Source organism: Poromitra crassiceps, assembly GCF_964638095.1.
Source record: "Poromitra crassiceps genome assembly, chromosome: 20".
Taxonomy (NCBI): Eukaryota; Metazoa; Chordata; class Actinopteri; order Beryciformes; family Melamphaidae; genus Poromitra; species Poromitra crassiceps.
In genome coordinates, this window is record NC_139637.1 from 16,734,239 (window position 1) to 16,759,660 (window position 25,422).

The 25,422-nt window shown below is 46.0% G+C and overlaps 1 protein-coding gene across 1 annotated transcript in view; it reads right to left on the reverse strand.

The window, feature by feature from the left end:
• Nucleotides 1-9,819: 9,819 nt before the first annotated feature.
• Nucleotides 9,820-25,422, reverse strand: part of myt1a (myelin transcription factor 1a) — a gene marked incomplete at both ends in the record, with an annotated part of 29,592 nt that continues 13,989 nt past the window's right edge. The window contains 12 exons of the mRNA XM_083656938.1: nt 9,820-9,963; nt 11,520-11,663; nt 12,189-12,292; nt 12,763-12,854; nt 14,140-14,361; nt 15,681-15,764; nt 16,558-16,620; nt 18,383-18,451; nt 20,208-20,270; nt 20,494-20,642; nt 21,612-21,827; nt 22,730-22,932. Coding sequence (XP_083513064.1) covers nt 9,820-9,963; nt 11,520-11,663; nt 12,189-12,292; nt 12,763-12,854; nt 14,140-14,361; nt 15,681-15,764; nt 16,558-16,620; nt 18,383-18,451; nt 20,208-20,270; nt 20,494-20,642; nt 21,612-21,827; nt 22,730-22,932 — 1,553 coding nt within the window. The remainder of the gene's footprint in view (nt 9,964-11,519; nt 11,664-12,188; nt 12,293-12,762; nt 12,855-14,139; nt 14,362-15,680; nt 15,765-16,557; nt 16,621-18,382; nt 18,452-20,207; nt 20,271-20,493; nt 20,643-21,611; nt 21,828-22,729; nt 22,933-25,422) is intronic.

The following is a 25,422-nucleotide window of genomic DNA, read 5'->3' on the forward strand; positions in this document are numbered from 1 at the left end:
TAGACTAATTACAACAGGAAGCATTCACATGGGACCTTCAAAATAAAATCCATTAGTGGTCTGGGACATGGACTGGATACCCACATCCATGGAAAACCTGGAAAACTCGTGGCATTTCAAAATCTCCTTTTCCAGGCCTGGAAAAGTCATGGAATTTGCAGTCTCGCTTGCCAGACTTCCAGAGAGTTATTTGGACAACATTGCAACAACAGTATAATCTATATAGTATAATCTGCTCTGAGAGCAGCATTGTTTCTGGACCACCTGGGTGTAGGAAAAGTGCCCTTGGAACAGCAAATTACTGTTGTTGCATGTATATAGTAGTATAATCTGCTCTGAGAGCAGCATTGCTTGACCTGTGTGCAGGAAAAGTGCCCTGGGAACAGCAACTGTTGCATGTATATAGTATAATCTGCTCTGAGAGCAGCATTGTTTATGGACCCTCTGGGTGTAGGAAAAGTGCCATGGGAACAGTAAATTACTGTTGTTGCATGTATATAGTATAATCTGCTCTGAGAGCATGCAGCATTGCTTGACCTGGGTGCAGGAAAAGTGCCCTGGGAACAGCAAATTACTGTTGTTGTATATAGTATAATCTGCTCTGAGAGCATGCAGCATTGCTTGACCTGGGTGCAGGAAAAGTTCCCTAGGAACAGCAAATTACTGTTGTTGTATATAGTATAATCTGCTCTGAGAGCATGCAGCATTGCTTGACCTGGGTGCAGGAAAAGTTCCCTAGGAACAGCAAATTACTGTTGTTGTATATAGTATAATCTGCTCTGAGAGCATGCAGCATTGCTTGACCTGGGTGCAGGAAAAGTTCCCTAGGAACAGCAAATTACTGTTGTTGTATATAGTATAATCTGCTCTGAGAGCATGCAGCATTGCTTGACCTGGGTGCAGGAAAAGTTCCCTAGGAACAGCAAATTACTGTTGTTGTATATAGTATAATCTGCTCTGAGAGCATGCAGCATTGCTTGACCTGGGTGCAGGAAAAGTTCCCTAGGAACAGCAAATTACTGTTGTTGTATATAGTATAATCTGCTCTGAGAGCATGCAGCATTGCTTGACCTGGGTGCAGGAAAAGTTCCCTAGTGTAACGTGCCAGGGGGCGTGTCTCCTGGGGTTGCGTCAGCACGTTGGGCTACGCAGGCAGGAAGCGTTTAAAGCACAGGCTTGCAGGGCAGCCGGCTCTAATTTGTTTGTGCGTGGCCAGCCGACTACGTGTCGTCGTCTGGCATCAGTGTGAGCCTGCGCCCATAACGGAATGTAAGTAGCTGTTTTAGTTGTTTTAGTAAATAGTGTTTTAGCTGTGTTGATGATATGATTTAAACCGGTGCAATTTGTCTTAGCAGGAGATCGTGGGTGTATTGGCTGCCAGTGTGTGGACGCTAGCCGTGGGACAGCGCGGTGTTGGCGGGTGCACTGGTAGGTTAGGATTATGTGCATTAAATGTATTTTGGTTTCTTGCTTCTGACGTTTTGGGGGACTGTGGCAATTGTGTATATTAATGTATTAAACCTGTATTATTCTGTGTTGCTGGTAGGGCACGGCTGTGTCTACATTGTCCGTCCTGTCCTTGCTGTATGTATCTGCTGGAGCTGTGCCTGTACTGTAGGTTCATGAAGGAAAACGGTATGTTAGCTTAGCTTTGAGGTCCCCTGGTCTCAGTTACTATTGGGAATACAGGTATAGGAATAGGATGTGTTTTATTAATGCTGTGCTTTGTGTTCTGTTTTCTTGTGTGTGTGTAGGAAGTCTATGCCACTGTTTTTAGAACGATTAAACTGATTACACTGTAAAGCTGAATTGCCAACTTTGAACTCTAGGGCATAATGATATGCCTGTGTGAAAATAAACCTTGTTCTATTGAGAAAAGTAACTAGTCTCTGTCTTCCTTGCGGGGAAGTACTATTGGGCAAGTGTCACATTTGGCGTCTACGAACAGGATAGTTGGCAGTTCAGCTACACTAGAAAAACAGTGGCATAGAAAGAAGACATCAGCCATTTTGAGAACAGCACTGCGGGGAGCGGCCACCAGTCTTCTGCTGTCTCAGGATGTCTGTCCAGGAGCTGCAAGAGCAGCTTAAAGCCCTTGAGGAGAGGCTGGATAAAGAAAGAAAGGAAAATGACGGTCTACGCAACCAAAATGAACATTTGACAGGTCAGATCGGAGCAGAAGCTCCAAACAGTAGCCCACTCGATGAGACAACCGATCCACCTCCCCCACTGGAGATTGTTTACCTACCTAAAGAAAAGAAATGCTGTATGTTTTCTGGTAAAATTGGTTCTATACCCTTTTATGACTGGCTGGATGAGATTGAGAATTCACTTAGCTTTAATCGATACAAGGGGAGGGAGAAAGCTGCGTACATTTATGATCATCTCGAGGGGGAAGCGCATCAGGAAATAAGACATTCTGTCAGTGGGATAAGGCAGGACCCAGATCAAATGTTGCAGGTGTTGAGAGAAACTTATGGCCACCCTTTATCATTGACAAAAGCACAAAAATGCTTTTTTGATAGGAAACAGAAAGAGGGAGAGAATTTGAGAGAGTACTGTCACGAGTTAATATCTTTAGCGACGGGGGTGAACCGTTGTAAGGGAGGGAAGGGTCTGGGCACGAATGAGGCTGTTAGACATCAATTTGCGGAAAACGTTAGAGACCCCTCACTCCGAAGGGAGCTAAAAAAACTCTTAAGACAGGAACCTGACATTGATCTCAGAACCCTCTGCCAGGAAGCCATTTTACTCACCGAGGATGATAGTGGCAGAGGTAAAGTCACATACACACGTGAGACAGCTGCTGAATGTGGTGGGATTAATGTCACTAATCAACCTGACCCCATATTAGTTGAGCTGAGAGAAGCCATAAGGAGACAGGATGGCAAGATGGAGGCCATGGCTAAGGAGCTGTCACAGCTGCAGATGCAGGTGGGGAGGCCTCAGCGGGGCAACAGACAACAACCCAGGTATGATCCTGATGGCAGACCGATCTGTTTTAAATGCCAGGGGGTGGGACACATTGCAAGGGTTTGTAGAGGGGTACCAGCGCCCTATGCTAATTCTGATACACCACAAGGGCAGTCAAGGGAGGAGGGGACTCAGAATCAAGGGCAACGCCCACAGGGAAACTTTTCCCCTCTGCAGTAAGGAGCCAAACTGCAGATGGGGGCCAGCTAGGCTCAGAGGACATTCATTTGGAGCGGGATGAGGTGGTGGAAGCTTTAGTGGGTCCCATACCTGTAATTAATGCTGTTATGGGGGGGGTCCATCTATCTTGTTTGTGGGACACTGGATCAAATGTTTCTGTCATAACTGAAAGTTTTTTCAAAAAACATTTTGAAGGCATGGGGCAAACTGCATTGCAAGCCTGTGGGTGGCTTAGTTTAAAGGGGGCGAATGGGGTCCCCATGCCTTATGTTGGGTATTTGAGAATGGATGTTGACATTAATGGAACAGTGCACCCGCAATGTGGTATTTTGATTGTGAAAGACCCCTCAGATCCTGTCACCAAAATGAAAAGACAACAAGTCCCAGGCATAGTGGGCATGAATATAATAAAGAAATGTAAACAGTATGCATCTTACCCACCTGGTCTTCCCTGTGAACCCCCTCAATCTGGTCCCATTCAGGGTTTTGCAAAAGTGTTAACATCCAGTCCGGTCATCGTGCCGGCAGGCTCAATGTCTTTCATCCCCGCATCAGGGCTTCAAAATCATAACCCCGCCAGTCAATCAGTGTTAGTTGAAGCACTGGAGATAGATGAAGGGGTGCTTCCGGGCAGTTTACTGGTGTCAGCAGCATACGTCCGGATGGAAGGCGGGCAGCTAATGATTCCTGTACTTAATGTTGGCACCATTGACACCTGTTTGAGCCCCCACACTCGCATTGCACGGTTAACAATAGCCGAAGTAGTGGCGGGGGGCGGGGAATCAGTCCAGTTTCTGGAGGTGGGGCCACAGGAAGTGGAGGTATCTATTTGTTTGCATGAGGCTGCAGTAGGGGACAACACGGTCTCAGGCGCTAACGCTTTTCCTTTTGAGTTCCAATGCCCCCACTTGACAGAACAGCAGTTGGCTCAGGTGAGGGAAGTCTTAAGTCAAAATGAGGATGTTTTTGCTTTCAGTGATGGGGATCTAGGCTGTACTAACATAATCGAGCACGAGATTCCAGTGTCTGATGATATCCCAATAAAACAGCGATATCGTAGGTTGCCGCCCAGTCAGTATGAGGAAGTAAAAGCCCATATTAGGCAGCTCCTGCAGCAGGGTGTCATAAGGGAGAGCTGCAGCCCCTATTCTTCACCCTTGGTAATTGTGAGGAAGAAAGATGGAACGGTGAGACTCTGTGTGGATTATCGACAACTGAACATGAAGACAAGGAAAGACGCGTACCCCATACCAAGGATTGAGGAGTCACTGGACGTCCTGTGCGGGGCCCAGTGGTTTTCAACTCTTGATTTGGCCAGTGGGTACAACCAGGTTGTTATGGCAGAGAAAGATCGACATAAGACTGCTTTTTGCACTCCATTTGGACTGTACGAATTTAACCGCATGCCGTTTGGTTTGTGCAATGCACCAGGCACCTTTCAGCGTTTGATGGAGAGGATTCTAGGAGATGAACATTTCCAATCTCTGCTGTTATATCTAGACGATGTGGTGGTTTTCTCTTCTTCTTTTGACCAACATCTTTTTCGTCTCCAGATGGTGTTTGCCCGCTTCCGAGAGAGTGGGTTGAAAGTGAAATGGAGTAAGTGCTCCCTCTTCCAGCAGGAGGTCTCCTACCTGGGCCATGTGATCTCATCTGAGGGAGTGGCTACCGACCCGGACAAGGTTCGTGCAGTGGCGGAGTGGCGACAACCCGAAAACTTCACAGAGCTTGAATCTTTTATGGGCTTTGCCGGTTATTATAGAAGATTTGTTAAGAACTTTTCACGGATTGCAGCCCCCCTGCATGCCCTGCGCTCACTGACTTCTCACCGGGCCGGGAAGCCAAAGTCAGGGAGTGTTCCTTTCAGAAATCTCTGGGGTGTGGAATGCGAGACTGCCTTTCAGACCTTAAAGGACCTGCTCATCTCTGCCCCTGTTCTAGCGTATGCTGATTTCTCGAAACCATTCTATCTGGAGGTCGATGCTAGTCACCAAGGACTGGGGGCGGTGTTGTCCCAGGACAGTGAAAGGGGCAGGCGGCCAGTCGCCTATGCAAGCAGAGGGCTGAGACCCTCGGAACGAAATATGGAGAACTACAGTGCCATGAAGCTGGAGTTGCTGGCACTGAAGTGGGCGGTCACAGATAAACTCCGTGAGTATCTGCTGGGGCACAAGTTTATCATTTACACCGACAACAACCCCCTGAGTCACCTGGCGACAGCCAAGCTGGGAGCGATCGAGCAGCGCTGGGTGTCGGAGCTTGCCAGGTTCGATTTCGAGCTGCGGTACCGGCCGGGGCGGCAGAACGGCAATGCGGACGGCTTGTCCAGGCAATACACTCGTCCCAGGGAGCAGCCGCTACCCCCAGACGTAATGCGAACAGTGGGGGAGGTGAGGGCCTCATTGTCTGCCGGGGTGGCGGGGGAGCAACCGGCAGCAATAAACGAACTGAGTATTTCCTCCAGTTTCCCAGTGTATCCCGGAGGCTATTTGGCAGCACAGCAGCAGTCAGACCCAGTAATTAAGTGTCTCCTGAAGTACTGGAGGCGGGGCCAGAAACCGACTCGAGGTGAGAGGGCAGCAGAGGGAGACCGAGCTCTGGAGTTGCTGCGCCAGTGGGAGAAGATTGTGGAGGAGGATGGTCTACTCTACCGCCAGTTCTCTGACACCAGACGGGGACAAGTGAGGCAGATACTGTTGCCCAGCAGCTTGCAGAGAGAAGTCCTCCGCCGGATGCATGATGACCATGGGCATCAGGGAGTGGAGCGGACATTCCAGTTGACGAGGGCCAGATGTTATTGGCCTGGTATACACCGAGACATAGAGGAATACTGCAAGCAATGTGAACGCTGCACCGTCGCCAAGGCTCCCCTGCCCAAGGTGAATACAGAGTGGGGAAGTCTGCTCGCTTCCCGTCCTTTGGAGGTTGTAGCGATGGATTTCACTGTGCTCGAACCCTCTAGTGATGGGCGTGAAAACGTACTCGTCCTCACAGATGTTTTTACAAAGTTCACAGTGGCAGTTCCCACAAGAGATCAGAGGGCGGTGACTGTGGCCAAGGTTCTCGTCAAGGAGTGGATTCAGAGGTATGGTGTTCCGCAGAAGATCCACTCCGACCAAGGGAGGTGCTTTGAGGCGGAGATAATCAAGAACCTCTGTGCTCTGTACAGCATTCGGCAGAGCCGGACAACCCCGTATCATCCGCAAGGCAATGGGCAGTGTGAGCGATTCAATAGATCGCTCCACAACTTACTGAGAACCCTGTCTCCTGAGAAGAAGAGGAGGTGGGTAGAGCATCTGCCTGAGGTCGTCTTCGCCTATAACACCTCTGAACATTCTAGCACCGGGTACACACCATATTTTTTGATGTTCGGGCAGACTCCACACCTGCCGATCGACATCTTGCTTGGGGCAGGCGACGAAGACTTTCTCGGGACAGTCGATGAGTGGGTTCAAGACCACCAGTTGCGGCTGCAAGCTGCCTACCAGAATGCCAGAATTCAGATGGAGCAGCAGGCAGAGGCTAGGAGAAAGTATCATGGCCCTTCGTCAGGGCAAAGTGCTTTACAAGTGGGCCAGCTGGTATACCGAAGAAATCATGGCTTCAAAGGACGACATAAGATTCAGGATCTGTGGATGCCGGTCCCATATAAAGTCATAGCATGTCCAGGTTCTGAAGGGGTGGTGTATACGGTTGTGCCCGTGGATGGATCGCAGCCTCCAAAGAATGTCCACCGCTTGGAGCTCCGGCCCTGCGTCTCGAATCAGGGAACGGTAAGGGGCGGGATACAGTCAAAGGTAGCCCGAGCAGACAGGAGTGACTCTGACACTGGGGAAGAGGAGTCTGTGCTGGAGGGAGTAGGGACTCGAAGAAGGGCCCGCCGGACCCCACAGGTGGAGCCAGTACCCTCAGAAGAGAGTTCCGGTTGGCAGTCACCTATTGCTGCCCGGGAGCCAGGTGACATGGATGACAGTGGGCCAGAAGAGGAGTTAAGTGACCATGAGCTGAGTGGGGCATCTAGTTCAGAAGCGGGGAGTCAGGATCCATCGGTGGTACCCCTGCGTCGGTCCAGCAGGCGGACAGCGGGTCACCATTCCAACCCCTTTCACCTCCCGCAATCTACCGTCCAGGGTCGGGAAAGAGGGGCTGTGGCTCAGGTAGTGGCACACACTAATCATTTGTGGGTAATGGCGCTGAATGATATTATTTCTACCTGTAAGCACTTTATAGTTTAGCTTGTTAAATCATCGGGACGATGATTTTTTGCTCAGGGAGGGTGAGTGTAACGTGCCAGGGGGCGTGTCTCCTGGGGTTGCGTCAGCACGTTGGGCTACGCAGGCAGGAAGCGTTTAAAGCACAGGCTTGCAGGGCAGCCGGCTCTAATTTGTTTGTGCGTGGCCAGCCGACTACGTGTCGTCGTCTGGCATCAGTGTGAGCCTGCGCCCATAACGGAATGTAAGTAGCTGTTTTAGTTGTTTTAGTAAATAGTGTTTTAGCTGTGTTGATGATATGATTTAAACCGGTGCAATTTGTCTTAGCAGGAGATCGTGGGTGTATTGGCTGCCAGTGTGTGGACGCTAGCCGTGGGACAGCGCGGTGTTGGCGGGTGCACTGGTAGGTTAGGATTATGTGCATTAAATGTATTTTGGTTTCTTGCTTCTGACGTTTTGGGGGACTGTGGCAATTGTGTATATTAATGTATTAAACCTGTATTATTCTGTGTTGCTGGTAGGGCACGGCTGTGTCTACATTGTCCGTCCTGTCCTTGCTGTATGTATCTGCTGGAGCTGTGCCTGTACTGTAGGTTCATGAAGGAAAACGGTATGTTAGCTTAGCTTTGAGGTCCCCTGGTCTCAGTTACTATTGGGAATACAGGTATAGGAATAGGATGTGTTTTATTAATGCTGTGCTTTGTGTTCTGTTTTCTTGTGTGTGTGTAGGAAGTCTATGCCACTGTTTTTAGAACGATTAAACTGATTACACTGTAAAGCTGAATTGCCAACTTTGAACTCTAGGGCATAATGATATGCCTGTGTGAAAATAAACCTTGTTCTATTGAGAAAAGTAACTAGTCTCTGTCTTCCTTGCGGGGAAGTACTATTGGGCAAGTGTCACACTAGGAACAGCAAATTACTGTTGTTGTATATAGTATAATCTGCTCTGAGAGCATGCAGCATTGCTTGACCTGGGTGCAGGAAAAGTTCCCTAGGAACAGCAAATTACTGTTGTTGTATATAGTATAATCTGCTCTGAGAGCAGCATTGTTTATGGACCATCAGGGTCACTGGCCAGTTGTCTTGTTACAGCCCAGATGATCTCACAAACAGCTCAGTCTGTCTGGGTTCGAGGGCTCCATTGCAGTAATCCACCAAAGTTCCGTTTTGCAGGCAGGGGTCCATCCTTCCCTCAACACAACACGCATGAACATTAGTTACCCTTTTTGTGTAAAGTGGTGCATCATACTGAGTAGTCAATTAGTACTGAATCATTAACTAGCCTACTGATTAGCTACTCTATGACATTTGATTTAGGATTTACTCAACAACTGACCATTAACTAATAGTTCCTCATTAGTTCCCCAGTAACTACTCTAAATTGTGTGTACCTTTAAAAGTGTCACCGTCAATACAAAAAAACAACAACAAAAAAACAGGTAAAACTACAGTGCAGTACCATTTCACTGTGGGTTATCCTTTATTTGAAGAGCAACTTAAAGACTAATCCATCCATCGTTAACACATAGACAATACAAAATAAATATACACCATCACTTTGTTCTTCATCACCAAATAAATACTAAATTATGTACAGCACATTATTCCCAGTTCATTGCAGGTGTCTCAAAATAGTTTGTGGAAATAAAAAGGAAAATCATATGAACAAAGGCAAAAACAAAACAAAAAATCTTTAGAAAATTATTTAAAAAGTTTCAGTTACAAAATATTTGCACAAAAGATTCCAGTATTTCAAATAAATAATAAGATATATAAAACAATTCATAGTTGATATCTTAAAATATTTCCCCCTTGTTCAACAATGCAGAGGAAATGATTCCCTTCTCTTGGTTGCCATTTTAAAAACGTCTCAAATAGCATTAATTCATTCTTCTTCTTAAAAAAAAAACCCAACAATTAAATAACATAAATAGATAATAAATAGGCCAAAACAAAAAATAAATACAGCAGACATGAATAAATAAGATATTAATAAACCAACATTGTCGAAGGACTCAAATAGTTACACAGCAATTTATAGTAAGAATGAATCTACAAACTAGTCCTGGTAGTGCAACATCACTATGCTCATAGTTACTATCAACATTACTCAGTGGAGATGGGATATGTTCACTAACTAAGAGAATCTGGTCATCTTGGGCTATATGAGTCAGTATACAGCATTGTAACTTTGTTCTGTACCCTTGTAATAAGTGGTGCTTTGCTCTGTATACTGTACCTTAAGATACCCTTGCTTACATCAACACAGTTTTATTCCAGTGCACTAGGGGGCACACCGTTTACATCCATACTCTAGTGTCTGTCCATGTCCATACCTTCATAAAGCAACATGCAAACAGGAAACAAACGCAAAGAACAGATGACAAATTTGCTTCCAAATGATAAGAATTAATCACATATCTAAAGGGTTTGGAACGAAGGGGATGGTGGGTCACACCTCGATGCCCTTCACCGCCTGGTTGATGGACTCCAGCAGGGCGCGGTTCTCCGGGTTCTGGTAGCAGTCTTTGTTGGTGAACATGTGGGTCAGGGTTTCCACGTAGCTGTCCAGGTTCTGCTCCGACAGCGGCTCCTGCTGAATAACAACATGGACGTGTTCTTATTGAAGACTGGTTTGCTATCATCATCACTGTGTAGGAGGGCTTCCCGAACCTTATTCAGCCGCAAGCAGAGCTATACTCAAACCCACGCGCCAGAAAAAAATGTCTGCGCTTTACGTTTCTGCAAACCGCAGATACGTGACAATCCAACGTTTGTGAACCAAAAAATACGTTGGATATCAAGATTTCAAATTAACCAACATTTTCCAACCTAAATTTGAAGATGTCAGTTCATTTGAAAACGTTGCAGAGTAAGTACTCAAGTAGAATATTTATTATTTAAATAAATTACTCAAGTCAAGAGTAAAATAAAAATATAGCGTTATGGAAAAAAAAATCTTTAAAAGTACAAATCCTCAACAAACAAACAAAAACCACATGGGTACTTGTACTTGAGTGCTTTCCACCTCTGGTACTAAATTACGTTGGGAGGGCCTCTGCCACACTATCTGTTGTCGTTTACATTATCCCCAGTAGGTGGAGCTATTACACTGCTGCATTGCCATTTCAACTGCATCCCCGCCTACTACTTGTTCATTCAGTTCTATCTGTTTTTTCTATCCTGGTTGTTATATTGAGGTATTATCTGAGCACTGATTCTTCAGCGGGCCTCTATGATGACATCAGCTGTGGCTGCTGGGCCTGTGGACACTCACCATGGTGGGCAGTGTTGGGACATTGACACAGCCTCAGGGCCTGTGGACACTCACCATGGTGGGCAGTGTTGGGACATTGACACGGCCTCAGAGCCTGTGGACACTCACCATGGTGGGCAGTGTTGGGACATTGACACGGCCTCAGAGCCTGTGGACACTCACCATGGTGGGCAGTGTTGGGACATTGACACAGCCTCAGGGCCTGTGGACACTCACCATGGTGGGCAGTGTTGGGACATTGACACAGCCTCAGGGCCTGTGGACACTCACCATGGTGGGCAGGTGTTGGGACATTGACACAGCCTCAGGGCCTGTGTGGACACTCACCATGGTGGGCGGTGTTGGGACATTGACACAGCCTCAGGGCCTGTGGACACTCACCATGGTGGGCGGTGTTGGGACATTGACACAGCCTCAGGGCCTGTGTGGACACTCACCATGGTGGGCAGTGTTGGGACATTGACACGGCCTCAGAGCCTGTGGACACTCACCCTGGTGGGCAGTGTTGGGACATTGACACAGCCTCAGGGCCTGTGGACACTCACCATGGTGGGCAGTGTTGGGACATTGACACAGCCTCAGGCCCTGTGTGGACACTCACCATGGTGGGCAGTGTTGGGACATTGACACAGCCTCAGGGCCTGTGGACACTCACCATGGTGGGCAGTGTTGGGACATTGACACAGCCTCAGGGCCTGTATGGACACTCACCATGGTGGGCAGTGTTGGGACATTGACACAGCCTCAGGGCCTGTGGACACTCACCATGGTGGGCAGTGTTGGGACATTGACACAGCCTCAGGGCCTGTGTGGACACTCACCATGGTGGACGGTGTTGGGACATTGACACAGCCTCAGGGCCTGTGGACACTCACCATGGTGGGCAGGCGGATGTTGGCCAGGCTGCGGATCAGGGCCTGGCTCAGGCCGGACAGCTCCAGGAACAAGGCTTCATTCCTCTCCTCAATCTGCTTGTTCTCCTCCTCCATGCTCTTCAGGTTCTTCTCCATGGAAGAGATCTGGAGCACAGGCGCACACAAATGAAGCAGCCAGACTAAAACAAACCTGGCAACACTAGAACTAACCGCCTCGCGGTTGTATGCCTCCGCCAACAAGTCAAATTGCAGTCTACATCCATGGTTGTTGATACACAGACAAGCACCTTGTAGCCTACGGCACAGTGGTGTGGACATTCAGCCTTATGGCACTTTAGGCAATGTTTGGGGGGTAGCTCAGCAACACGGCTAATCGTTTCCAACATGGAAAATGGTCCTAACTCTAAACCACCCACAAGGCGTTCCTGAAATATTGCGTTAACGAGCATGAAACTGGCGGGTTGTGAGGTCACAGTGACTGTGAACTTTGACCTTTGACCAGCAAAATCGAACCAGTTCCTTCTTGAGTCCAAGTGGACGTTTGAGCCAAATCTGAAGACATTATGTCAAGGCGTTCCTGAGATATCGCGTTAACGAGCATCGGACGGACGTATGTGTGGATGCACAACCCGAAAACATAAACGCTTCCAGGCCACGGAAGCAGCTCACCTGGGTGTGCAGGCTCATCATGTCGGCCTCCATCTCTGAGTTGGACTCGCTCAGATCATTGATCTCCGTGTTGAGCTGCTTGATGTCCTCATCATTGTCCAGAACTGAACAACAGACACAAACTAGTTAGCAAACAGGACCCAAGATATCATCCAACCTTTCCTCTCCTAACTTCAAATCCCACTAGAAACTTCAGTAATTTCCTTTATAGTGAACATACTGTACATGTCAATTCGCAGATTCCTATATTTACATGCACACCTTACAAACTGATATATGACATATTCATTACCAACATTTTCATGTCACAAATGCCCAAATAGACACACTTTAGACCACAGACCCCCATTTGATCAGATTGAATCCCATCCATACCGGAAGAGGCTTAGTTGTTGATTCAGTATTGAATTGTAGAATTGTCTACACTCTACATGAGGAGATAATAGTGATGAGAGTGAAACCTAAGCTTACGATAGACACTTTTCTACATGGTCTAGTTGGGATCATTTCTAGTGAATCAAATTATGGTGAAATGAAACTATCTCCTCATTTTGTGTCCGTCCCAGTCTCTTACCATCGCTGGCCCGGAACTTAGCCGTGATGTACTCATCTCCGGGGAACTTGCCTCTCTTCTTATTGGCCGAGGCTCTGGGACACCCTGAGAGACTGAGGAGAGGGGGTGGTGAGGAACACAAACTACTTTCACTCAAACACAGACACTGTTGCAAACTCTGACTAAGTTGAGCTTTAACCTGGGGTGAGCACTTGCATAGCACCATCCAATTACCACCCCCCCCCCCCCACACACACACACACACACACACACACACACACACACACTGATTCTCATTTTAATTTGACAAATAAAATATAAAACTACAAACAATATCCACTTGTATTATTTTAGTATGATTTAGTTATTATATTATTTAAGTTATTATTTGGATTATTAGTGTACCTTTGTAGGGTACACAAGTATTCCTTGTGCTACATATGAACAGTATCCAGTGTGCTGGATAAGCTGTTTCCATTATGAGGAGGAACTTGCAAGAAAGCTACTAAAATACACTGATATCAGCTCAATATTCAGCGTGGCTACATATAACTGGTTTGAAACAGTTTCCATGGTGATATTCATTCATACATACAGGGACAGCCATGATCATGACGAATGGCTGGCAACCCAGATAATACTAGAATCTGAAATCTTACCCATAACCAGTGATGCAGTAGTAAATTCAATCAAAATTTGGGGAAATTATGGCCTTCAGTCAATGATAATCAATCTCAAATTATATTTTTTACAAAAGCCTTTTCCCTCTATGCAGCAACCTCTGTTTTGTTTTTATGAAGCCACCGTGGAAGTGCCAAAAACGACAGTTCCTCGAATGGTGACTTGAGGCTGGCTGCAAAAGTGAGTCAATTCAATGGTTCGGCCAGAGCTGTGCCATTTTACGTGATCGTGCTGAATCTTTCAGGAAGTGTAAAGAGTCTCGTCTCGTCATAGACGCTGGTTTAGCTGGCTCAGCCTGGCTGGGGGCGTGGTCAGGGTGGGGTAAAAACCCCCGTTCTATCCATTCAGCAAAGTTAGAATTTAGCTGATAGCCCAGCCCAGGCAGACACGATCGGGGATTTAACCACCGCAGTAAATGCACATCTGAGCAGACATCTTGTGTTCTGCTCTAGAACCCCAAACCTGTAGTTTAGAGCCGCAGCACCGTCTTTTGGTGAGTCAGCCCATGAGATATATGGGCGGTTTTACCCCACTCGCGCGTCAGCCGTTTAGCATTTTGTGGGCGTTCCCAGACATGCGGACTGTCTCTATGGCCTAAAAAAGTGGTCAACATCATCCAGCAAAAATGCAAATGCTAGGAGTTTAGGGTGCACTGTAAGTGATGTGGAGGTATCTGTGGTGCGTCAGTCCGCTTCACTGTCGGTGATGTGGAGGTACCTGCGGTGGGTCAGGAAGCTGCCGTTGGCGTGCCCCGAGCCGTCGCAGCCCGGCGTCGGGCAGGTCGGCCCCTCGCTCTTGAAGGCCTTCCAGGAAAAGGGCGTGCCGTTGAGGAGGCCCTCCTTCTGGCGGCGCGCGGCCAGCGGGCAGCCGTAGGCACTGCGGTGCGTGGCGTACTTCCCACTGATGTGGCCCAGGCTGTCGCAGCCAGGAACGGGACACCTGGAGACAGACAGAGAGACAGAGAGTGACCGGTCTGACTTCTGCTCATTGACTGACTGGAGGAGGAGGAGGGAGAGAGAGGGCGTGGACATCAGCAAATTGGTGTGGCAAAGGTGTGGCACAATCTTGTACTTGTACTTTTTGGCATTATAATGGGAGAATAAAATCAGCAGAAATCTATTCTGAAACTATATCTAATAACATGCATTCAGGGCCTTTAAGTATAGTACCGTAAATTCCGGACTATAAGGCGCACCGGTGTATAAGCCGCACCTTCAAAGTTGACTATTTTTTTCTTATATAAGCCGCACCGGACTATAAGCCGCGGGTGTTTTAATGGTATTTTTTTTTTTTTTTTTTTTGTGTTTTAATGTTTAATTACCATATGTAATGCTCCCATTTATTAACATTTCAACAAAACAACATAACACAACACCACCTGTGTTGTTATTTACAGTGCACACAGTGTCATACAGTGTCATACAGTGTCATACAGTGTGGTGAAAAGAGGGCAAGAGAGGAAATTAAAACAGAAGTGGCTTTATAGTTAGAAAGAGTGCTAAAAAAGAGAGATTTTTTTTTTTTTTTTTTTTTTTTGAAAAAATCCATAGATAAGCCGCACCGTTATATAAGCCGCAGGGGCCAAAAAAGCCCAAAAAACGGGAAAAAAGGTGCGGCTTATAGTCCGGAATTTACGGTAGATAGTTTGGAGACCTACGACTAATAATTTACCACATTGACAAATGTCAATCATTCATTCAAGTCATCGTTAGATGTATGGAATTTGCCATAGCTTAGGGTTTAGTGAATTGAGACATCTTAGCTCAGTGGTTCTCAAAGTGGGGTCCGGGTACCACCAGAGGTCCTTGCGGGGCTTCCAGGGGGCCCCAGCAAATGGATGAATTGTTCAACTTCACCATTATTTAACTTACAAGAGGTTAACACAATTAGAGAATCTAGAAGAATGACTATTTTGATGGTCGTTTCACTGTTATCTCTCTACCTACAAAGTCGGATCTAACAATTAAAAATATTCGCCGATTTGGATCACCAAATGCGGGTCCGTGGCCCTAATGTGGACTAAATGAGGGGTTCTTGATGTGAAAAAGGTTGAGAAATAACCGCTCTAGCTTAGAGTTGGGAGAGAGACAGAGACTGACAGAAAGAGAGGAGAAATACTGCTCTAGCTCACAGTGGGGAGAGAGACAGAGACTGACAGAGAGAGAGAGAGAGAGAGAGAGAGAGAGAGAGAGAGGAGAGAGTTGGCATCATTGCTGAGAATTTGTGCTGAGTTTTTGCTCTGTGTTGAAGATGCCGACCTCAGCAGCTCTGAGTCTTCCTTGTCATCCTTGGTGGGGGTGGATTTGACTCCTCCCTTCTTGGCACGAGGGCATCCAGAGAGACTGGCAAAGGGGAAACACAGCAGTGATTGAGATGGATACTTTAAAAACAATGGAAAAGACAAAAGACGGAGCAGTTTAGAATCGACGGTTTTCACGGACTTGTGCGAGGCTGTGGTTTACTACAGTGACTTTACAACAGCTAAGAGGGGTTTACGGCACGCCGCGACAAACCCCTCTTAGCCGTTGTGAAATCACTGTAAAGCATACAGTTTATTGCTTAATTTGAAACCTAGCTTATTTCCTGGCAGCTGTTGTATTAGCAAACACTGCAACAGGAAGTAAAGCTAGAGGCAATTTAGAATGTTTATGTTGTCAAGTTAAAACTGTCTATAGCAGATTGTTGGGCCAAATAGAGAGGCAAAGTGACCGCCTACTTCCTGCTTCAGCACTGTACCAGAGATTTTCATCCGCCATTTATTTTCCCATAGACATTTTGTAAAATGCTTATAAAAATAGTTTTACTTTGTCAAGCCAAACGGTTCCGCTATATTTAGAATCGGGAGAGACCATAGAACATTTCACTCCGACCAAAACTAAAAAAAGAAACACAGAAAGAATATGTTCTTTAAATCCGCGATTTCTTTTACGTTTTGGTCCGAGTGAAATGTTATGTGGTCTCTCCTGTTTCTAAATATATCTGAACCGTTTGGTTTGACGAAGTAAAACTATTTTTTATAAGCATTTTACGAAATGTCTATGGGAAAATAAATGGCGGATGAAAATCTCTGGTACAGTGCTGAAGCAGGAAGTGACGTTCCACTTTGGCTCTCTATAAGACATACCGAGCTCATACCTTCTGTGTGAAGCGTAGTTTCCCGTGATGTGGCCTGATCCATCGCACCCCGGGGTGGGACACCTGAGACACAGCCAGACGCTGTTTTACTTCACACGCTAACGCTTTACTGTAAGTGCACTGTGAGTCATTACCACCAGATTATAACCCTGTTAAAAGCCGACATACCGTAAACCTTTGTTACAGTATAATCATCGGACAAACAGCAGAATATGATCGTGTACTAGGGCTGGGGGATATGGAGAAAATCAAATATCACGATCATTTTGACCAAATACTTTGGTGTGACAATTGATGCGTTCACAAAATATTTACACAATGAGATTTTTTTAAATAAATAATCAGTAATGTGGACATAATGACTAAGTGGTAAGGCACATAATAGAACAGCTAGAACAGTCTGGTAACTTGACTTTACTAATCACTTTAACGCAGCGTTTAAAACCAGGAAAAGACAACACTTATGCCCCATCACCATATCCAAAATCTAAGACGATATCTAGTCTCATATCATGATATCGATAGAATATCGACATACTGTCCAGCCCTAGTATCATGTTATTATAGCTGCACGGGGCAACTTTGCACGTCGGCAGTACCAAATAGCAGCGGGCGCACACTGTTTCAATAGTTCAATGCCCCAAGACACCCTGTAAGGTGACGACAGTAAACTGCACACAGCCCCAGCACAGAGTGACCCATACCAAGGGAAACCAAAGAGACGAGTGAGGCTAAACAGCCCTCACTCTTTGTTTAGAACCAGTGGTTCTCACAGTGGGGTCCGGGGACCCCCAGGGCTCCTTGAGGGGGTTCCAAAGGGGGTCCCCAGCAAAAAGGCAAATCATTTATTCTCACTCTAATTCCGTCCATCAGTAACACAATGACAGAATGTACGACTATTTTTGGTCACGGGTTTCATACACTTTCTGTAATAAAACATTGAAAAGCAAAAATCTGGTCAGATGGGGGACCCTGGGACAAAATCGTATCAAATGGGGGTCCGTGGTCTAATCTGTGTCAGTTTAGGGGTCCTTGACGTGGATTTTTTTTTTTAGAACCACTCGTTTAGAAGATACTTTTGGATTTAACCCTTAAGTTTGTGTGGGGATGGTTTCCCAATATGCAATTTGGGCTGATAAGTCTGACGTTAGGCTGATTGTCATGCACTCACTATGTGCTTATAACGCTGTTAGCCTTACGGAAGCATGTCTCAGTGTAACGGATTGTTACTTTTGCCGTTACTTGTGTCAGATCAGCCCCTTGTGTTAAGATATCCACTAATGTCTGTGTTCTGTCTGAGAGTCTCCAACAACAACACCAACAACTCCCAGTCTGTGTATGCAGACCCATTTTGCATGTCCAATATTTACCAGTGTAAATCACACCTTCAAACATTGCACTAAGTCATACTCTATGTAAGTACCATAATATAAACAGGGACCCTAATATGAAAAATTCTTACTTCCAGTTATTACACTTATTTGTCTTTGTTCACTCTTGGATTAATACAGAACAGGGTTAGTAGTACAATCTGTATGCTATCCGCTCTGACTTTATGTCCCTTAACAATTAATTTTCTGGTGTCTTTTTTCTTATAATGCTTATTTATAGTTGCAGAGCTTACAGTATGTTCAATCAGAAATAGGCCGGTTTTTGCCAACGTTGTTTCGTTATTTATTTTTTAAATTTATTTTTATTTTATTATTTTTTTTAGTTGGAATCAAATCCATGGTTGAAAGTGACTGTGTGTGGAGGAAAGGAGGGACTGTTACTACAATGCACAGTGAACAGGTTAGAGGTGAGAGACAGGAAGAAGCAGACATACTTTAGTTCAGCAGTGTGGGCAGCCATGAGCGTCCGGAGTGATTTATCAGCAAGAGGACAGCCTGACAGACTGGAAGATATGTTAGAGAGAGACAGAAAACCAGACTGAGAACAGATCTTAGTCAAGTGGGAATGAGGGAAAGAGCCAGAATCTCAACCCAAACCCTGGACATTACATCCAGGGTTAAAGACCAGGGCAGCAGGAGAGGGCAGCACTCAAACTGGGAGTATAGGATTTGTTGTTCAGATTTCTATAAGTAGTAAGTGTAAATAGTTGGCATGCAACAACAGAAACAAAACAATGATCAATGTATAACAGTGAGATATGGTTTCAATGTCAGATCTAGTTCAATAAGGCTGTGTTCACACCAAGTGTGTTCTGAGTTTATTTGTAGCCTGATTAAAAAAAAAAATCCTGATAATGTGACCTCACATTCTGTTTCGCTCTACGCATCAGTCTGGACTTCCAGTCGCCGACAGCGATTTCCCGAAATTGAAACGCAGATTCGAGTTGTGTAGGATAACAAAGCATCAACATTGTGTTTTATGTACTATGTACTATGTACTATTTAACGTTAGTCACCTCGTGTTATCAGGCTAGCTAACGTTAGCTACACAGAAGATTTTTTTGGCGCACATGTATCCGGTAAACGTGTTCCGGTTTCTGCCATTGCGCATTGGTTTATGCCCCCAGGTCTCGAAGCGGTGGAAACGGCTCCAGACTAAGTAAACACAGCCGTAAGTGCAGAAATAGATTTGATAACGACTATTAAATTGTTGGAATTGGGGGGTTAGATCACCAAATGATTCCCGAGCGCGGCACTGCTGCTGCTCACCGCTCCCCCAGGGGATGGGTCAAATGCGGAGAACAAATTTCGCACACTCAGGTGTGTGACAGTCATTGGGACTTTACCTTTACCTTAAACAAGAACAAGAGTATGCACCAGGTCCAGCGGAGTTTCTTGGTGGAAAAGACATTTTCGTCGTTCTTCTGAGAGGATTTGGATTCGACGATGCCGATTGGCTGAATTAGTTCCCGCCCACTGAAATCGCTGTGGGCAGCTAGAAGTCCAGACTGATACGTAGAGCGAAACAGAATGTGAAGTCACGTTATGAGGATCGTTTTTACCAGGCTAGTTTATTTGAACTCTGGAACATTTACTTTTAGTTTGGTTTGTTTGGTCAGACGAGAACAATGTTGTTCAAATAACACAGAGGCGCCTGTGGGTTTTGGTCCTCTTCCAAAAGAACTGAGGTGTGCTTCATTAAGTCGTGGTGAAATCGTAATCTGGACCAACTACAGGAAAGAACCCCAAAAAGCAATGGCGCATGGGTATAAGGAGACGGATGTTGATCTAGTTGCTTGGAAAGCCTAGCATAGCAAAATGATGCGAGGGTAAACCACAGTCTGGACTGATGCTGATAGTCATCTATTTCTTGATTTCAGAGATGGTAAATTACAGCAAAGAGCGCAGACAAGTCCATCATGCTGAGCTAAAGTTAGGCTACAGGGACTGGAATCTGATTTCTTTTGACTCCCCCCCGCCCGCCTAACCTGGCGGGACAACAGGTCACCAAAACCTCTGTCCAATCAAGGAGCTACGTGCGAGTTCATGTGACTTTTGTTTACAAGTCCTGGTTCACTTGTAATTGGGAAGGGTGAACCTCAACAAACCAAATACGAGAAGGCGACATTTTCCACTATGGTTCAGACCAAAAGAAAACCCAACTGTAGGTGTGACAGGCGAAAGGTGTGATCACACCCTAAGACAGGCGAAAGGATACAAACTTTGCTCATCATTTCCGAGTCCAAATGCAGCTCTTACCTTCGATGTGATGCGTAGTTGCCAGTGATGTGTCCACTGCCATCGCAGCCTGGGGTGGGGCATCTAGGGTGGGAGACAGTTTCAGAGGTCAGTCCATTGCTTTTTACCACGGCGCTGGGCCAGAGGCCTTGCCGCGGTCATAAGAACGGAAAAGTCAGGAAAGTCACTCAAGTCAGGCGCCATGGTCTTACAAGGTTTGTACTTGTTCAGGCTGTGGTTAATAAGTGCCTTTATGAATGGAGGTGGGTTGGTGCAGCGTGGGGACGATCTGTCAGTTGTGACTTACAAGAGAGTCTCTTTCTTGGCGTCTTTGGGCTGGAACTTGACCTTGAAGCTGGAGGTGGTGACCTCGCCCGGGTACTTCCTGTCCTCCAGGTTCTCCGGGTCCTCCTCCTCACAGTCTGACGAGGTGTACGAGGGCACCGCATACTCCATCTGAGGCAGGGCAAACATGAGATGAGATGATTTTTTTTTAATCGTCCACATGGGGAACTTCATTTCGTCATGGTCAATTCAGCAGCAAATAGGAATAGAATTACAAGCCCAACAAACTCAATACATTGTCGATCCATTCTAATTGGCAGATTATAGACCATTTTCACGGGGGCCATTTTGTGTCGAAAAGGCAGAATAAACACAGGTGCAAGCAAAACACTAATCAGGGTTTCCAAATTCCAATTAAGGAAGTTTGAAACCCTCATTAGTGTTTTGCTTGCACCTGTGTTTACCCTGCCTTTTTGACACAAAATGGCCCCCGTGAGAAGGGCTATAGAAAGAAGACTTCTTAGTAAAACCCCTTAAGCCTTTCTTTCTTTCTTTCTTTCTTTCTTTCTTTCTTTCTTTCTTTCTTTCTTTCTTTCTGCAGTTCCTTTTTTTTGCAGTTCCTCAAATGGCCACTTAAGGATGGCTGCAACAGCGAGTCATTTCCCATAGACCCCCATGTTAAAATACCCAACTTTATAGTACGGTAGTTCAAAAAACGGTTTTGGTCTCATATAGCTCAATTTCACCATTCATTACAACTGTACGCGGGTGAATTTTTATATAACTCACCCGTTTAGAGTCTATGGCTGCAAAGAGAAGTCTGATTGTACAGAAGTCAATGGGGAAATGAGCCTACTTCTCACTTGATTTATGACCTCAGTAAACACTTTCGTAATGAGTTGATAGTTGACGGTCTCATTTAGAGTCAAATAGACGATAAAAAAAGACTATGTTTTGGGCGTGATTGACAGGTCGCCTGTCCAGTGATGTCGCGGCTCGCCGATCACGGACCAATAGCAGGCGGCGCTGCATCTCTGTCTGGCAAAAAAAAAGATGGCGACGGTCAAAATGCCAAACTTGGGGCTTCAAAACCGCAGTCCACAAACCAACGGGTGACATCACGGTGGCTACACAGGCTACCTCATCTTGGTCTTCCTCCTTGGCCCCGCTGGCTTTGGTGAAGTCCAGGGGCTCCTCCCACTCTAAGGGGGCGTGGCCCTGGGAAGAGGTGGCTCCGAGGTGTTGAGAGGAAGAGGAGGAGGAGGAGGAAGGCTCCGGAGACTGCATGCCCTCCTTCTTAGTCTTCTTCATGCTGAGGTCCAAGGTGCCGTTCTCATCCACCTCGATGTCCGACTCCTGCACGCGTGCAATGGACGGTTAAAAGAAAGGTCAATAACTGCATTATCTGACATTATATGGGAAAAGAGCCTGTCGGTTGTACAACTCTGCTCAGTTAATAGCAGACATCAGCTGATTCAATTTAAAGTCGCTCACCGTCTCCACTACTCTAAACAGAAATTACACAAGATTTATCCTACTATCTCACCACTGTGTGAAAGATGTCAAGTGTCAGAGGGCACACTGTCTCATGCCTTCTGGTTCTGCCCTTCACCTGACGGGATTCTGGGCCAGAATATTTGACTGGTACTCTAAGGCCTACGGGGTGGCCCTTCAGCCGGAGGCAGAACTCGCCATCTTCGGCTGCTCAGAGTCCTCTCTGAACTTTCCTACAGCTGTGCAACAATCTCTGACACAGGGGACAACTGTTGCCAAAAAACAAATTCTGAAGGAATGGAAATCTCCCTCTCCACCCTCTTTCCAATTGTGGTTGACTGACATGACCTCTGTTATACGCATGGAGAGACTTAGGTTCCTGAGAACCAATACACTTAGAAAGTTTGTGACTATCTGGCACCCGTTTTTGGTCTACCTCAACGAGGCTAGGGGTGACGGGTGACTCGCCCGGCTGGCTTCCCATAGACCCCTTGAGTGAAATCCCAAGTATATCGTTTACAAGAACATAAGCACCTTAGGTGGCTGGCGGCACCACTTTGTAATGTTGATTATTTTGTTTTGTTTTGTTTTTCCTTTCTTTCCCCTGTGTCTGAGCCTGTTTGTCTGTTTTGTCTTGTTTGTGTTCTATAAAAATTTAAAATATGAAAATAAAATATATATAAAAAAAAAGAAAGGTCAATAGATTGCCATAGGAGTGTACGGTTCTCCTTTAGGTTCAACCAACCGAACAGAAGACAGCGTACCTTGGCGCAGGGCTCCCTGGGTTTGGTGCTGAGGCTCTCGGGTCTCTCCCAGCAGCGGGTGGACAGGTTGAGGATGGCGGTAGCCGCCATGTGGGCGGCCTCGGCGTCCTGGCTGTAGTCATAACCGCTGGAGGACGGGGCGCTCTTCGAGAAGCCTCCTGGCAGACTGTGGCTGGGGGAGGAGGCCTTGGGGAATGATTTGGCTACACGCACAAGAAGGACAAGAAGAAGGTAGTGGATGTGATTCAATATGACTTCAGATGTGAGAAAAGCTGCTTTAAAGCTGGAGTGCGTAACTGTTATATAATGAACGTCTGTTACATTCTGGCCATGACCAAAACAAGTTCCCCCAATGCTGATTAAGCCTATCGCCCCCCCTGGGGGTTTCCTTCATATAGGAACCCCACACCAAAACGTACAATATCCTGGTCGCTGATGTGGTGCCTCCTCTGGTCGTTCGGGGGCGCCTGTTCGGAGGGAGGGGAACTCGTTGGAATAGCGTGATCCTCCTCCCACATGCTATGTCCTACCGGTGAAGCTTCCCCCTTTCAGGTGAAAAGAAGCGGCTGGCTAAAGGTGCTCTTATGCTCGAGCAAAGCTCTGTGGGGGTGGGGCCCCGCGAGTCTCCGTGAGTCTCCGTCAGACCTCGCGCTGGGGCAGATGCCATTATACTCAGAAAGTGATCACCATGTATTGTACAATGGTGAGAACAGCCCGTGAAAAGTCGCAATGAAACGCTGTGCAGTACTGAGTGCGCTTTCACTCTCAAACGACCGCACATCAGCACATGAAGGACTCACCAAACTTGTTTTTACTGAAAGCCGTTTTTACTACTCAGCCCTAGGGCATTCACGACTAGTGAATTTTACTAGTCGACTAGTCGTCCCTAAAGGTAGTCGACTAGTCGACTAACCGTTTTTAATTTATTTTTAAATTTTTTTTTTTTTTTTTTTTTTTTTTTTTTTAATCTTTAAGAAAGAACATGAGGTATTTACACGACATACAATACATGGACTATCATATCCCATATCCCCCACAAAGAACATCAAAACACAACAAAACAAGAAAACTGCATAAGATACACAATAATCCAAGAACAAACAAGACTATTGGACAAACAACCAAACAAAAACAATGCATTCAGCTCCTATCCTGATAAGCCTAATGACACTGGGGTAAAAAGTTCTTAAAGTCAAACTCTGTATGTGGTTGCCATATTTTGGGGATGTCTAAGAATCTGCCTTTGCTCTTGTAGTAAATGTTATCCAACGTATGGTAGCTTGAGAGTTCATTCCACCAGTGAACTACAGCTGGGGGATTGGATGGTTTCCAATTTAAAGCTATGCATTTCCTAGCTGCCAACAGGGCAAGATCTATGTATTTACTTTGAATGCATTGTTTTTGTTTGGTTGTTTGTCCAATAGTCTTGTTTGTTCTTGGATTATTGTGTAACTTATGCAGTTTTCTTGTTTTGTTTTGTTGTGTTTTGATGTTCTTTGTGGGGGATATGGGATATGATAGTCCATGTATGTTCTTTCTTAAAGATATTTTTTTTTTTTTTTTTTTGCTAAAACGACTAGTCGACTACTAAGCACAGTGTCGACTAGTGGTTTTACTAGTCGACTAGTCTGTGAATGCCCTACTCAGCCCTGATAGCCTACTACTCTGTGCTGCTTTTAATCTCTCTCAATAATGCTCTTAACACAACACATTTACTTGGTGAAATTACTAAAAACGAACAGTTGCAAATCTAAGTTTATAGCCTACCACATGGGTCAAGAAATGTGGCGAAAACACAGCTCAGTGTTCAGGGCTCAATGGTTTGAATGTGGCCATGTTTGGAGAGAAGCTCGCGCTGTTAGAAAAAATATCAGGCACAACGCGAGCGGCCGCTGGAGCTAGCGAATAACCACGCCCAACAAATTTACGTAATTTGACGCGCCCGCCCCTCGCTCCACCCCCGCGCCCTTCACGGCAGGGTGAGCATAATTCAGCCTTAACTGCCCATGTCTCGGAGGAAGCATGGAGCCAGTTTCGGCTCTCCCCAGATCGGCAGAGGGTGGAGCAGCAACCAGGATCAATAAATTAAAAATGAGCACTAATGGGATAAAAAAATCGCTGTGGGGGGGAAATATTATATATATATATATATAAAAAAAAAAAAAGCCTATCGCCGCCAGATGACACTGTACCGTCGGCATGAGCATGTGTGTGGCCCTGCATGCATGTGTTGTAACGGGTGTCGTGCAACAAATAATGGGTTTTTCCATCCAGTTCTTCTTCTGTATTTTTTAACTGCTGTCGTTCGGGGACATTCCCGCGCTGCGCACCAGAGACTTCCCCGCCCGGTCTAGCCTGCTAATTTCCGGTTAGCCTTCTGCTAACTTGAATGGGGGCGGGGGGTAAATAATTCAGTCGCGCAGCTCTTCTAGACATTCCGAATATTATTGGGCAGAATGTATCAACTTCTGAAGTGAAACGAGTCAATTTTGCTGTGTGACGTTCAAAACTATTTCTCCACTATTTTAAAGGTGCAACGGAATACGCTAGGCTTTGGCAAATGCTGCATTCACATGCTGCTCGGATTGTCCCATTTCCTGAGTTGGAAAGTCGTTCCTCCTCGATGTGTGCACTTTTAAATCATAATGTGAAGACAACATGGACGTTACAGAGACGATGTCTTCTATTTTATC